Source organism: Esox lucius, chromosome 19, assembly GCF_011004845.1.
Source record: "Esox lucius isolate fEsoLuc1 chromosome 19, fEsoLuc1.pri, whole genome shotgun sequence".
Lineage (NCBI taxonomy): Eukaryota > Metazoa > Chordata > Actinopteri > Esociformes > Esocidae > Esox > Esox lucius.
In genome coordinates, this window is record NC_047587.1 from 19,744,599 (window position 1) to 19,759,558 (window position 14,960).

The following is a 14,960-nucleotide window of genomic DNA, read 5'->3' on the forward strand; positions in this document are numbered from 1 at the left end:
GTGGGTCTTAAACCTCCAGAGTGGTGGACTACAGTGGTGTGGGTCTTAAACCTCCAGAGTGGTGGACTACAGTGGTGTGGGTCTTAAACCTCCAGAGTGGTGGACTACAGTGGTGTGGGTCTTAAACCTCCAGAGTGGTGGACTACAGTAGTGTGGGTCTTAAACCTCCAGAGTGGTGGACTACAGTGGTGTGGGTCTTAAACCTCCAGAGTGGTGGACTATAGTGGTGTGGGTCTTAAACCTCCAGAGTGGTGGACTACAGTGGTGTGGGTCTTAAACCTCCAGAGTGGTGGACGACAGTGGTGTGGGTCTTAAACCTTGAGTGGTGGACTACAGTGGTGTGGGTCTTAAACCTCCAGAGTGGTGGACTACAGTGGTGTGGGTCTTAAACCTTGAGTGGTGGACGACAGTGGTGTGGGTCTTAAACCTCCAGAGTGGTGGACTACAGTGGTGTGGGTCTTAAACCTTGAGTGGTGGACTACAGTGGTGTGGGTCTTAAACCTCCAGAGTGGTGGACTATAGTGGTGTGGGTCTTAAACCTCCAGAGTGGTGGACTACAGTGGTGTGGGTCTTAAACCTCCAGAGTGGTGGACTACAGTGGTGTGGGTCTTAAACCTTGAGTGGTGGACGACAGTGGTGTGGGTCTTAAACCTCCAGAGTGGTGGACTACAGTGGTGTGGGTCTTAAACCTTGAGTGGTGGACTACAGTGGTGTGGGTCTTAAACCTCCAGAGTGGTGGACTACAGTGGTGTGGGTCTTAAACCTCCAGAGTGGTGGACTACAGTGGTGTGGGTCTTAAACCTTGAGTGGTGGACTACAGTGGTGTGGGTCTTAAACCTTGAGTGGTGGACTACAGTGGTGTGGGTCTTAAACCTTGAGTGGTGGACTACAGTGGTGTGGGTCTTAAACCTCCAGAGTGGTGGACGACAGTGGTGTGGGTCTTAAACCTTGAGTGGTGGACTATAGTGGTGTGGGTCTTAAACCTCCAGAGTGGTGGACTACAGTGGTGTGGGTCTTAAACCTCCAGAGTGGTGGACTACAGTGGTGTGGGTCTTAAACCTTGAGTGGTGGACTACAGTGGTGTGAGTCTTAAACCTCCAACTTTTTGAAGCTCACAACTTATAGTTTTTCTTGAGACTGGGTCAGAAGTGACAATTCATTATTGAGGCTATGCTTTTGGGGCAACTATCCAGTTATTGTAAGTAACCATCTATCCCTGCTTTGAAAACGCAGATATCAAAGTACTAATTGTGAGACGTCTTTCCCAGCTGACACATAAGCACTGCTAACTGACAATCAACCAAGTGTGACCTGCAGGTGTGGTGACAATAGCTATTGAGTTATTTTGAAGTAACCATTCTTTCCCTTGTGCTGTTTCTGTTCTTTTATCCACCCCCTGTATATTTGGAGAGAGAGATGGAGAGAGAGATGCTGTAATGGTATGTAAGATGGTCTGACCTCTGTTGCTGCAGATCTCCTGATTGCTCCATGCAGCTGGGATGAAGGGGGGGGTTGGTGATGGTTGTGTGTGTGTGTGTGTGGTTGTCCCTGTGGACTGCAGATTGATCTCCTCTCCTGTCCTCCCATTTAATGACCTGTGTTTACACTGCCACGACGGCCCCCGCCTATGTGTGTCTGTGTGCGTGTGTGTGTATGTATGTATGTATGTGTGTGTGTGTGTGCATGTATGTGTGTGTGTGTGTGTATATGTCTTAGATAGGGTGGGGGACAAGCAGGACCAACACTATTGATCTCAATTAACAGCAGGATGAATGACTGGAGCTTTAACCACCTCTCACACACACTTCCAAATACACTATGGCAATGGTGGAGTGCGTCACCCACATACACACACCTTCAGAAATTCAGCTGAAATTAAACTAATATTAATGACTTTACCTAGTGAGGTTAAACTTACACTCACCTAACCATGCACCTCTCACTGCAATTGTTTAACTTCATTTAAAAACAGGACTAAATGCTTCTTCACTGGTAACTTTCAAAAATGAAACCAACAATGTAAGTATGATCACCAATGCTAACTAACTTTTCTCCTCAACCTTACTATTGGGAATAGAGTGTGAAACAGTGTCTCAAAATATATTGTCGAAACAGTACAAAAAAAGGTTTAACCCACATTTTTACCAAAGCAGACATATTGACCGCAATTTAATGCAGGACATGTCAATTACATGTAAAGACAGAAGAGAAAACTACCCACTTAGAGTAAATGATCAGAGACCTCTTGACATCAATCAAGAATTATAATTTATTACATGTTTGGAAAGAAGGCTTGATGTGAGACTGGGAGGGGGATGTTTCACTTTCTATCTGAGGTGGAACTTCAGAAACTTCTGTTAGAAAAAAAAATAATCACGATAATGTATATAAAAATTCTATGTTCATGTGAATATGACTATTATTTAAAATATCTAAAATGGTGACGTATGGTTTAAAAAACATCAGTCAAAAGTGAAATTCATAAAGGATCCGTCTGTCATCATGCCAGCTATAATACAATCACATTTGATGGATTTGTTACCTTTTAAAATAGTTTGAGTATCTTACAAAAAGAGATTCTACAACTTTTCCTCAGCCATGTCCAGCTGCAACATGTAGCTATTCCAAAACTGGTACAAACCATAGAAATGAGATGAGCTAGCTCAGGTTGCACCAACTGGTCACAAAAAAAATGGCTTAAATGCTAGGTCAAGCATAGTAATGTCCAATGTTATGATAAGAATGTACAACTGATACACAACAAAAATAGCACAAGTCAGGCATAAGAAGTGTGTTCATGAGATTAGAAGATTCCTGGTGATGGTTGCTATGCAGCGCTCGTTGCTTAGTTACAATCCATTTCTAAAAGTAAGTTCAGGTTACAGAATAACTAGTTTCCAAGGCACAATTGAGTCCAAGAAAAGGAAGAACTCAGACACAGAAACTAGGAAGCCTATACATCTGTACAGCAAACATCCTGTCAAATTTTTAGGTCAAGTGACACTCTTCAGAATCGCCCTCCATGCTGTGGACCTACTAACGCTGATCATCTCCCCCGTTGTGTTCTGACATGCACCGTGTACAGAAAATCTTAAAATCGCACAACGAGGCAAAATAACGCTATAACGTTGGGGGCAACGCATGGTTTCTCTCTTACATGAGCCAGCTGAACCAGGAGCAGCATATATTGAACAGATCGCGCCGGATAAATAGTGGAAGCTTTCAAACCACTCCAGGACCAGACAGGCATGTGTTGGACGGGCATTTGATTTCCATGGATGGGCACGTTTATGTTACTTACCAATGTAGAATAGCGACTTTAGCATGAGGGACGGAAAGCAATCATTTTAGCATGCATGGCTTACTGAGGCTATATGATAGCAAAATACACAGCTGTCAATCAAATTGGAAAGCTTTTAGTAACTGCAGTAGTAACACATTCATTGTATTGATCACATCACTTAATAAAGCACATCTTCGATCGCATTTGCTGATGAAGGCAAGAGAGCTACATTCCCAACTGCAATTCATTAAGTATTGGAAAGCAGCGTACACAAAAAAAATTTGGGGGGTCAAAGCATTCTCGGTGGTGCCACTGGTCTGTGTCCACATATCTAGAGTGTTGTTCGTATCTCATATAATTTGCTCCCTCCTAAATATACATTAATTGTGAAAACAATGTAGAACAAGTGTCATGCTCTTCTCGTTGTTTTCAAATAGTGTTACCATAAAGTACAGTGTAACACCCTAAGGTTAGTTCATTAAAGGTGTCCACCAAGCTAGTGTAACAGGTATAATTCTAAGATCCAGAGTGCAGAGTATCTTGAGTACATTCTAGGTCAGACGTAGAAATACGACTTAAGTGCGACCAACTCGTTCAACCGTCCCCATAGCTAGAATAAAACTGTGAAATGATTAAGATTTGAGAACCATGGACTTTCATCATTACGCAGCTGTTGCATTTATCGACAATATTTTTGACCTTTTCTCAATTTTGACAACGTTTGTCAATAATGTTTTCTCTGTCCTTCCTCAAGGCTCTCCCTTGTTCAGTCTTTCTCTCCATCACTCTTCTATATACATCTTGTTTAACAAGATCTACTGCCTGAATGCTGAAGTTTCCAAGAACACTGTCTGTAACCGTGGTAACTGTTTATACAGGAGAAGTGTGTCTAGCTTGATAACCTGATGGTAGGTCAGCAATGCAACATTTGATTGTTCCATCAGAATAAAAAAAAAACAATACAATAAAATTGTATTTCACAGATATGACGCAAAGTAGGGAATACATTTTGACAATAACATAAGGCCATTGTATAACAACCCCATTTCGAAAAAAGTGGGATGCTGTGTAAAAAGCAACTAAAAACAGAATTTAATGATGTACAAATCATTTATCCCCATATTTGATGGAATAAATTACCAACACAACATTTCAAATGTTGAAACTGAGAATCTGTATTGTTTTTGGAAAAATACTTGCCGATCTTGATTGGTGCCAGCAGCACATTTCAAAAAAGTTGGGACAGGGGCATGTTTACCATTGTGTTGCATTACCTCTTAACAATACCAAGACCAATTGCTGTAGTTTTGAAAGTGAAATGTTTTCCCATTCTTGCTTGAAATAGGATTGTAGCTGTTCAAAAGTTTGGGGTCTCCTTTTTTGTATTTTTTATTTCATAATGTGTCAGGTCCTGGCTGGGGGCCTCTAGGCATTTCTATGGGCTGCTGTTTTTGTTTGTCCCCAATTAGTGGTAGCTGCTCCAATTGGGGACCCTATTTAAGTTGCACTTGTTTGCTTTGGTTTTGTGGATCATTGTGCTAGATGTGTTTGTGCCGCAGTTTGCGGTTGTGCCTCGCTTTTATTATTTTTGTAGTTAGAATTTAAAGGATGTTACCCTACTCTCACTCTGTACCTCGTGTCCTGCCTTTCTTCAACCGTAATACAACGTTTTCAATGGGTGACAGTTCTGGACTGCAGGCAGGCCAGTTTAGCACCCGGACACTTTTACTACAGAACTGTACTGTTGTAATATGTGCAGAATGTGTTTTGGCATTGTCTTGCTGAAATAAGCAAGGCCTTCCCTGAAAAATATGTAATCTGGATGCTAGCATATGTATGCTCCAAAACCTGAACATATTGTTCAGCATTAATGGTGCCTTTAATGGTGCAAATCACCCATGCCATGTGCACTAATGCACCCCCATGCCGGATTGTCCCTCTCCTCTAGACCAGAGGACGCGGCGTCCATGATTCCCAAACATAATTTCTAATTTTGATTAGTCAGACCACAGGACAGTTTCCCACTTCAACTCAGTTGATCTTAAATGATCTCAGGCCCAGAGAAACCGCTGGCAGTTCTGGATCGTGTTTATATCTGGTATCTTCTTTGCATGGTAGAGTTTTAACTTGCATTTCTGGATGCAGTGACATATTGTGTTCACGAACAATGGTTTTCGGAAGTGTTCCCGAGCCCACGCAGTGATTTCCACTACACAATTGTTTTTAATGCATTGCTGCCAAAGGGCCTGAAGGTCATGGCCTGAAAGTCATCGGCCTTGTCCCTTGCATACAGAGATTTCTCCGGATTCTCTGAATGATATTATGTACCGTAGATGATGAGATCCCCAAACTCTTTGCAATTTTATGTTGAGAAATGTTATTCTGTCTTTCACAGAGTGGTGAACCGCTCCCCATATTTACTTCTGAAAGACTCATCCTCTCTGTGACACTCTAATTACACCCAATCATGTTACTGACCTGTTGTCAATTCACCTAAATAGATGGTTCACCTGGTATATAATTTTTTGCATTACACAAGTTTTCACACTTCTCGGCCTCCCCGGGAAAGTCTATGCCAAGGTTCTGGAGAGGAGAATACTGCCGATAGTAGAACCTCGGATTCAGGAGGAACAGTGTGGTTTACGTCCGGCCCGTGGAACACTGGACCAGCTCTATACCCTCTACGGGGTGCTGGAGGGTTCATGGGAGTTTGCCCAACCAATCCACATGTGTTTTGTGGATTTGGAGAAGGCATTCGACTGTGTCCCTCGCGGCATCCTGTGGAGAGTGCTTCGGGAATATGGGCTCCTGGGTCCTTTGCTAAGGGCTGTCAGGTCCCTGTACGACCGAACCAGGTGCTTGGTCCGCATTGCCGGCAGTAAGTCAGACTTGTTCCCAGTGCATGTTGGACTCCGGCAGGGCTGCCCTTTGTCACCGGTTCTGTTCGTAATTTTTATGGACAGAATTTCTAGGCGCAGCCAGGGGCCGGAGGGTGTCAGCAGGTTTGGGGACCACACGATTTCGTCTCTGCTCTTAGCGGATGATGTTGTCATGTTGGCCCCTTCAAACCAGGACCTTCAGCATGCACTGGGACGGGTTGCAGCCGAGTGTGAAGCGGTGGGGATGAGAATCAGCACCTCCAAATCCGAGGCCATGGTCCTCAGTCGGAAAAGGGTGGCTTGCCCACTTCAGGTTGGTGGAGAGTGCCTGCCTCAAGTGGAGGAGTTTAAGTATCTAGGGGTCTTGTTCACGAGTGAGGGAAGGATGGAACGGGAGATTGACAGACGGATCGGTGCAGCTTCTGCAGTAATGCAGTCGATGTATCGGTCTGTCGTGGTGAAGAAAGAGCTGAGCCGCAAGGCGAAGCTCTCGATTTACCAGTCAATCTACGTTCCTACTCTCACCTATGGTCATGAGCTTTGGGTCATGACCGAAAGGACAAGATCCCGGATACAGGCGGCCGAAATGAGCTTTCTCCGCAGGGTGGCTGGGCGATCCCTTAGAGATAGGGTGAGAAGCTCGGTCACCCTGGAGGAGCTCAGAGTAGAGCCGCTGCTCCTCCACATCGAGAGGGGTCAGCTGAGGTGGCTTGGGCATCTGTTCCAGATGCCTCCTGGACGCCTTCCCGGGAAGGTGTTCCGGGCCCGTCCCACCGGGAGGAGACCCCGGGGAAGACCTAGGACACGCTAGAGGGACTATGTCTCCCGGCTGGCCTGGGAACGCCTCGGTGTCCCCCCGGAAGAGCTGGAGGAAGTGTCTAGGGAGAGGGAAGTCTGGGCATCTCTGCTTAGACTGCTGCCCCCACGACCCGGCCCCGGATAAGCGGAAGATGATGATGATGAAGTTTTCCTTTTGTTCCCCCTGTCCCAGCTTTTTTTTGGTCCCAGCGTGTTGCTGGCATCAAATTCAAAGTGGGCATATATTTTTCAAGAAACAATAACATTTCTCAGTTTCAGCATTTGATATGTTGTTTTATTATCCATTGAATATAAGGTTTAAAAGAATTTTGACATAATTGTATCCTGTTTTTCTTTACATTTTACACAGAGTCCCAAATCTATTTTAAAAAAGGGCTTGTAAATAGTAAACCAAGTCATAATGTCTTTACATAGCTGTCCCTCTACACCTACAGTAATTTATAATGTCTATAGATGGCTGTCCCTCTACACGTACAATAAATCTAAATATCATTACAGAGCTGTCCCTATAAATCTACAATAAGTCAATGTCTTTACGTGGCTGTCCCTCTACATCTACAATACATCATAATGTCTTTACATGACTGTCCCTCTACATGTACAACACATCATAATGTCTTTACATGGCTGTCCCTCTACATGTACATCATATTGTCTTTACATGGCTGTCCCTCTACATTTACAATACATCATAATGTCTTTACATGGCTGTCCTTCTACATCTATAATAAGTCAAAATGTCTCTATGTGGCTGTTGCTCACGTAGAGACCTTAAAAGGTTGTAATATCTTTACATTTAAATGTCCTCAACATCTACAATAACCTTACTTCTAAAAACAAGCTGCTCTGTCTAATGTGGTGTCTTAAAAATAGGTGTACTGTGGGTTACAGCCAAAGCTGTCTACAATACTTTTGTGACACATACAGTCACACACATACTGTAGCCTCACACTCACACTCTCACTGACACACTCATTCAGACACTCACACAGAAACTCATTCAGATACAGACACTCACATAGACACACACACAGACACACACAAAGACACACACACAGACACTCACACAGACACAGACACTCACACACAGACACACTCAAATACCCCCTCACAAAAACACACACATAAACACAACAAATAGCTTTCCCACAAAAAGCTGGGCTCATACCATAACAAAAATGAAATCATAGTCATCACCGAACTCTCTAATGACTCTCTTCCTCATTTCACTGCATGCATGTGAATGGCCATTGTAATGACATTATGTATGTGCCAATACAACTGAAGTAGAGTCCTGCATCTGGTCGGTTAGCCTGCCGTTCCAAATGGGTGAAATGCAAATAAATCCCTCATTGGGTAGAATAGAAATATTCTTTAAACTGGCTGGCACTGTTAGGAACTGCTATTTTGCAGGTCGGAAAAGTTTTAAATAAAGATAATTATTTATTTTAAAGGTTTTCAGAATAGCTACTTTTCTAAGAAAAATCTTGAGTGACTCAACCATGGTGCAGTGGGGCTGCGCAGGTGAAATCCCTGTTTCAGAATGATTTGTAAGGTTTTGTGGATAAGGATGATGAACTGGGAAATCATGCACACACTACATGGAGTGGAAGGTAAGCAGGTTTACACCGTTTTAATGCTTGAGCATTCTGTACAATGCGTTGTATCGTTAGGTGGTTCAGAGGAGTCAGCCTGGGAAACAAAGTGAAGCAGGAAAATGTTGTTTTCAAATAGCGTTACTATAAAGATGAACTATGGCTGGAGGCATGAATACATATACGTATTATTGCAGGTAACTGTTCGGCATTCTGAACTAGCTGAATTACAGCAAAAATACACTCAACTCTTCTCTCTACACATGCAAGTTTTACATTCACTTTTGGTCAACTACCTAACAGAAGAGATTTGATAGCCCATTGCTCAGTGCTACTTTTCTCACTTGAATAGGAATTGAGAGAACTGCGTAGTATTTTAACAATCAGGAAATGACTGAAGGATTTTGCTGGCTCCCATCTACCATTACTCATTGGAGCAGAGATGATTGTCTTTTAGATGCCAGTGGAATAGATGATGCCACTTTTACATTTGACCAAGAGACATTTGATGGAGGGATGCACTTTGTATCTTCCCAAAATAAGTACTGGTGAGTTAATGTTGGAAACACTATAATTTGTCTATAACTGCAGATATATTATGGAATAATTAGGAATAAAGGTGAGGCGTCTAGACCATTCCATTCTGTCAGAACTATGCACGTCAAAGTGTTCACATTTGTATTTTAATGCTTACATGATAAGAACAAGTATTTCTAGAACCACTCATTGTTTCATTAAATACAATTTAAAAAAATAAAACACAAATAAACCCCAAACATAATTTGTATATGTCTCAACTAAATCTTAGTTTGTTTACTCTAACTCAGATAAGGACTGAGAAATCTAACACCTACATCACATCCAATAAGCATTGCTTGTGATAGTGGGCACATTTCTGAAACCTTCCTTTCTACTTTCTAAAATCCCATTACAATTTGAGTTGGCAACTAGCCAAGATGCGTCCAAGTGTGTTTTGAATGTAAGCATTACATGTACATCTGTATTAACCATGAAATACAGTCAATGACTAAGCAGAACATCCTTCTGTGGATAGTCCATCTTATCCTGGGTGTGTGTGGAAAGGTATACCTACGTACAGTGGGGAGAACAAGTATTTGATACACTGCCAATATTGCAGGTTTTCCTACTTACCAACCAGTAAGAATTCCGGCTCTCACAGACCTGTTCGTTTTTCTTTAAGAAGCCCTTCCCTCAGTAAGAGCATTGAAGATGGGTCGTGGCTGGGTCTTCCAGCATGACAACGACCCGAAACACACAACCAGGGCAACTAAGGAGTGGCTCCGTAAGAAGCATCTCAAGGTACTGTAGTGGCCTAGCCAGTCTCCAGACCTGAACCCAATAGAAAATCTTTGGAGGGAGCTGAAAGTCTGTATTGGCCAATGACAGCCCCGGAACCTGAAGGATCTGGAGAAGGTCTGTATGGAGGTGTTAGAAATCGGCCGTTTCGTATAGTGGTTGTAATAATTAGCATACCCGTTTGTCAAGGGAGAGAGAAAGTATATTATTTATTGCAGCATTAGAAAGTCTTGTTCATGAGGTTACGGACCTGGTCTTCCTTACACAACCTCAATCTCATCTCAGTCAATCTCTTCTCACTGTAATGTTGGTTACCAGCTAGCCTATACATTAAGGGCGTTTCTAACTTTTTAGGAGTCAACCCCCATGCCATATGGCCATCGTAAACATTCCTGTCATTAGAGCGCTACCTACTGAGAGATAATCTAAACAGAGGTGTTTCTGTTGTTCTCATTATCTAGGCACATTCACTTCCAATGAAACGTACATTCATATTGTAATTGTTAATGCTCAGATTCTACAGCACCAGTAACCGGGAAAAACAACTTCTTCCTCGCGATTGCAAATCGAGCCCCTAAGCTCTCCAACCAAAGTTCAGCAGAATCGTTAAAACATATCCATCCGGGTCACGGCACCATCGTGTTAGAAATCGGCCGTTTCGTATAGTGGTTGTAATAATTAGCATACCCGTTTGTCAAGGGAGAGAGAAAGTATATTATTTATTGCAGCATTAGAAAGTCTTGTTCATGAGGTTACGGACCTGGTCTTCCTTACACAACCTCAATCTCATCTCAGTCAATCTCTTCTCACTGTAATGTTGGTTACCAGCTAGCCTATACATTAAGGGCGTTTCTAACTTTTTAGGAGTCAACCCCCATGCCATATGGCCATCGTAAACATTCCTGTCATTAGAGCGCTACCTACTGAGAGATAATCTAAACAGAGGTGTTTCTGTTGTTCTCATTATCTAGGCACATTCACTTCCAATGAAACGTACATTCATATTGTAATTGTTAATGCTCAGATTCTACAGAGGAGTGGGCCAAAATCCCTGCTGCAGTGTGTGCAAACCTGGTCAATAACTACAGGAAACGTATGATCTCTGTAATTGCAAACAAAGGTTTCTGTACCAAATATTAAGTTCTGCTTTTCTGATGTATTAAATACTTCTGTCATGCAATTAAATGCTAATTAATGACTTAAAAATCATACAATATGATTTAGATTCCGTCACTCACAGTTGAAGAGTACCTATGATAAAAATTACAGCCTTCTACATGCTTTGTAAGTGGGAAAACCTGCAAAATCGGCAGTGTATCAAATACTTGTTGTCCCCACTGTATATTTGCGAAGAGCAAGGAAAATGGTACTTCGCAGGGTCATTTAGCCAGACCCACTATTTTAGGCATAGGTGCTATGTTTCGGGTGAAAGGAACAAATTGGGTTGGGGCTAGAATTAGGCTAGATTTAGTAGTTTGTTTTAAGATTTAGGTTTATGAGTCAGGAGGAATTGGTCCACACAAAGATAGTAAAACAAACGTGTGTGTGTGTGTCTCCAGACAGCGTTCCAAACAAAGCGGGAGGACTAGCAGCAAAACGGATCAATACTGCCTGAACTGTGTCGCCTTTTGATGATGCAGATTATAATGTGTAGGGACCGATGTCCGTTACACCGTGTTCTTTGATGAGGATTCTCTTCTATGGACTCAGGAGATTCTATCCTTTCCCTCTCAGTCATCTCCCTCTATCACTCTCTTGCTCTCAATTTCACTCTCAGCCCTTTGGCAGCAGTAAGAAGCCATGGATAATCTATACTCCAACAGCCCCTAGTATGACTAATACAGAGAAGGAACAATAATGGAGGAGAGAAAGAAAGACATGCAGTGAGAGAGGCAATAGAAAACAAGAGTTGACAATAGAGAAGAAAAGAACGATAGATGTGTGAAAGTCAGGTAGGAATCTGAATAAGAAATGAATAAGAAACCAACAGAAAAAAGTAGAGAAAAAGAGTGGAGAGAGTAGAGAATGTTCTATAGATGGTAAATATGCTATAGATGGTACCTGGAAAGGTGAGGGGTTAGGTTTAGGGTTAAGTTTAGGGTTGTTACGCACGCCTCCCAGTGGGTTACGTTTAGGAAAAATATTTAGGTTACGTTATGGAATAGTAGTCGATAATCTGTAAAGCATCTAGTCATACTTTTGGGATTCAATACAAAGACTAACCAAAACAAGAAAACTGCCAATTCCATGACAAAACCTTATAACCACTGCATGTATCTCAACACTTCCCCAATCAGCCCACCATTCCCAGGCTCCCCCTGGCAACAGTGTTGGATTACTGACAGCACCTCCCACTTTTGGTGTGAGAGGAAGTGATGGCATGTGTCATGGGAAGTGGTTGCGTTGGCCATAGGGACAGGCCAAACTAATTTCACACTCCCCTGGTACCCAGAATGCCCCTAGAGCTACCACAGGGTGGACAGATGGTCACATGGAGAAAATGTGAAAAAGAGTGAGAGATGGAGAGAGATCAAGTTGGAGAGAGAGAGACATGAAAGAAAGGGAAGGATTATGTGTAAATGAATGTTTTCACTGCCCCATGTCATTTAAGGACAGTCTATCTCCCCTCAGATGCCCAAAGGCCTTCACTGTTTTTACATTACTGAGTAATTCTACTTATTTACAGACATGTCACTTCTTACAAAAATAAACATGATTACATTAAACTCAGAGATGCAGATGGGCATCAAGAACATCTCTCCTGCTCTCTCTCTCTCCTTATCTGGACCTTTTTCTACCTCTCTCTTCTACCAGTTCCTTTTGTTAGAGAACATATTACGTTGATATACAAGAAAGCTACACTACCACCACACTATTTGGACACGATGTGTCATTACCAAAACACTATGGCGGCTTTACTAGACAGACACACTGGACAGAATCAACCAAAATAAAACAGAGCAAATTCCAATGCTACCTAAATAGAGAATTTATAGCGGCAGAATACCAGAGCACTGTGACATACCATAAAAGAAGACAGACCTTAACTATGTACAGACTCACTATTGACAATGCTATATCTAGGAAGACCAGGCATCCATGAGAAGATTTTTTCTCTGCCCACAAAATGAGGAGGAAATCGAGCAGTACTTTTTCATCACCTGACAAATATACCCAACAATTAGAGACATATACAGTGCCTTTGTATTAAGACCCCTTCATTTTGCCTACATTTTATTGAGTTATGGCGTGTTTTAACAGGTGTGTGCCATTCAAAATCATGTCCTGTCAATTGCATTTGCCCCAAGACCTATCCTATAAAATTCTAGAGACATCTAAAGGATGATCAACAGACTCTGGATGCATCTGAGCTCAATATGGGGAGTCATGGAAAAGGGTCTACTTATTGTGTATCACGTTCAAATTTAGGCCAAAATAAATACATTTGATGAATTATAAATTCCATAAAAAACCACAATGTAGAAAAAGTGAAAGGGTTTTAATACTTCCCTGAAATATCCCCAACACTGGGACAGCCAGCACATTTGAACAACCTCTCACACATGACTGCTGTGTGGTCTGTCTCACCTGAGGCGTCCTCTGGGGGCGTGTCCCAGAGGGTGTCCATGTGCCCTCCTGATGCCCTGCTCCACCTCATGCAGATGACTGTGCAGTGAGGGAGAGCGGGAATGGGAGGAGCGGGAGCTGCCTGTGCTCTGGAGACTGCTGTCTGGCAGCTCACCATGACGAGTCTGGAATATAACACACACAATCTGTTACACATATAACATATGTCTCTGTCACGCACATCCAAGCACCCACACACAGGCAATAAGGTAGGGACCAACACACACATTTGTTATCCTTCTGGAGACTAGGGGAATTATTCCCTATTTGCCCAAGGCCCGAACCCAAATCCAATTTCTAACACCAACCCCTATTGTAAGTTTCTCCCTAAATCTAGCCAAAGGAGGATACTGTATAACCTTTTACTGTTCTTCTAAGGACCAGCTGAAAAACCATGTGGGAACAATTTGTGAGTTTTCACTATATTTGAATTCTGGTCCCCACATGTACTGTTAAACCTGGATCACGCACACACACACACACACACACACACATAGTATCTCTGTCCATCTGTCTCTCACCTCCCCCAGGCTGGCGTGCTGTTGGTGTTGTCCCAGTGGAGGCAGGCTCCTCAGGGAGGGGACAGGGGAGTGACCCTGTCGACCGTGACCCAGACCCTGACTCTGCCCCAGACTGGGACCGCTGTCCCCATTGAGGTTGTTGTCGCTAGCGGAGCGCAGCAGGGAGCGGGGCGATTGCAAGGGCAGGCCACCCACCAACACACGTCTACGGTTGGTGTAGGAGGGGGTCTCCCTGAAAGGCACTATGGGAAGAACACAGCGCTGGTCAAATCAACACGACACTCTAGTTCCCTTATAACGCCTCATAACTTTACATGTTCGTCTATTATAGCATTGGAGAAGGACTCAGGGATTTTATTTCCATCAAACACTAGATGGCACACCTTTCACATGCAGCAGAGCCATTGTACACTGAATTATACTGCATACACATCAGGGATAATTACTGAATGGTTCATTACAGTGTCATTGGCCGCAGCAATTTTCTCAAGGCGACATTGATTCCGTGTATGTATACCATATAATTGTATATCTTTAAGTTTTTTATGTGTATATTTTTATGTTCAAGAGTTGGTCATTGGCTGATTCCTCCTTATGAAACAATTGGTTGTGTGATCATACCTCCAACAGGGCATAAACACATCCGGACACTGATAAGTGAAGGAGACCTGAGGAGGAGACCTGAGGAGGAGACCTGAGGAGGCTCATGGAGGTGTACTCCCCCACCCGACTGCCCACATGAACTGAGGATGATGATCGTTTGCATCCTATACCGATAGGATGCAAACAATGAATCCTCAATTAACAATCCTTTGATAGAAATAAATGCTGCACAGTATGCCATTTAATTAGCAGCAATTTCAAATTACTGTTTGTGAATTCCCCCTATGTAAATGTGATTTGCTTGATGACCCACTCA

General features: G+C 42.8%; 1 protein-coding gene across 9 annotated transcripts in view; it reads right to left on the reverse strand.

The window, feature by feature from the left end:
• shank3a (SH3 and multiple ankyrin repeat domains 3a) overlaps positions 1 to 14,960 on the reverse strand; it is a 307,884-nt gene that overhangs the window by 98,321 nt on the left and 194,603 nt on the right. For all 9 annotated transcript variants that reach the window (XR_002195651.2, XM_020040539.3, XM_020040544.3 and 6 more), the window contains 2 exons: positions 14,042 to 14,283; positions 13,482 to 13,645 (listed from right to left, as the gene is read on the reverse strand). Coding sequence is in view for 8 of the 9 variants with exons in the window: in XM_020040539.3 (XP_019896098.3) it covers positions 13,482 to 13,645; positions 14,042 to 14,283 (406 nt within the window). In the remaining variant the exon portion in view is untranslated. The remainder of the gene's footprint in view (positions 1 to 13,481; positions 13,646 to 14,041; positions 14,284 to 14,960) is intronic.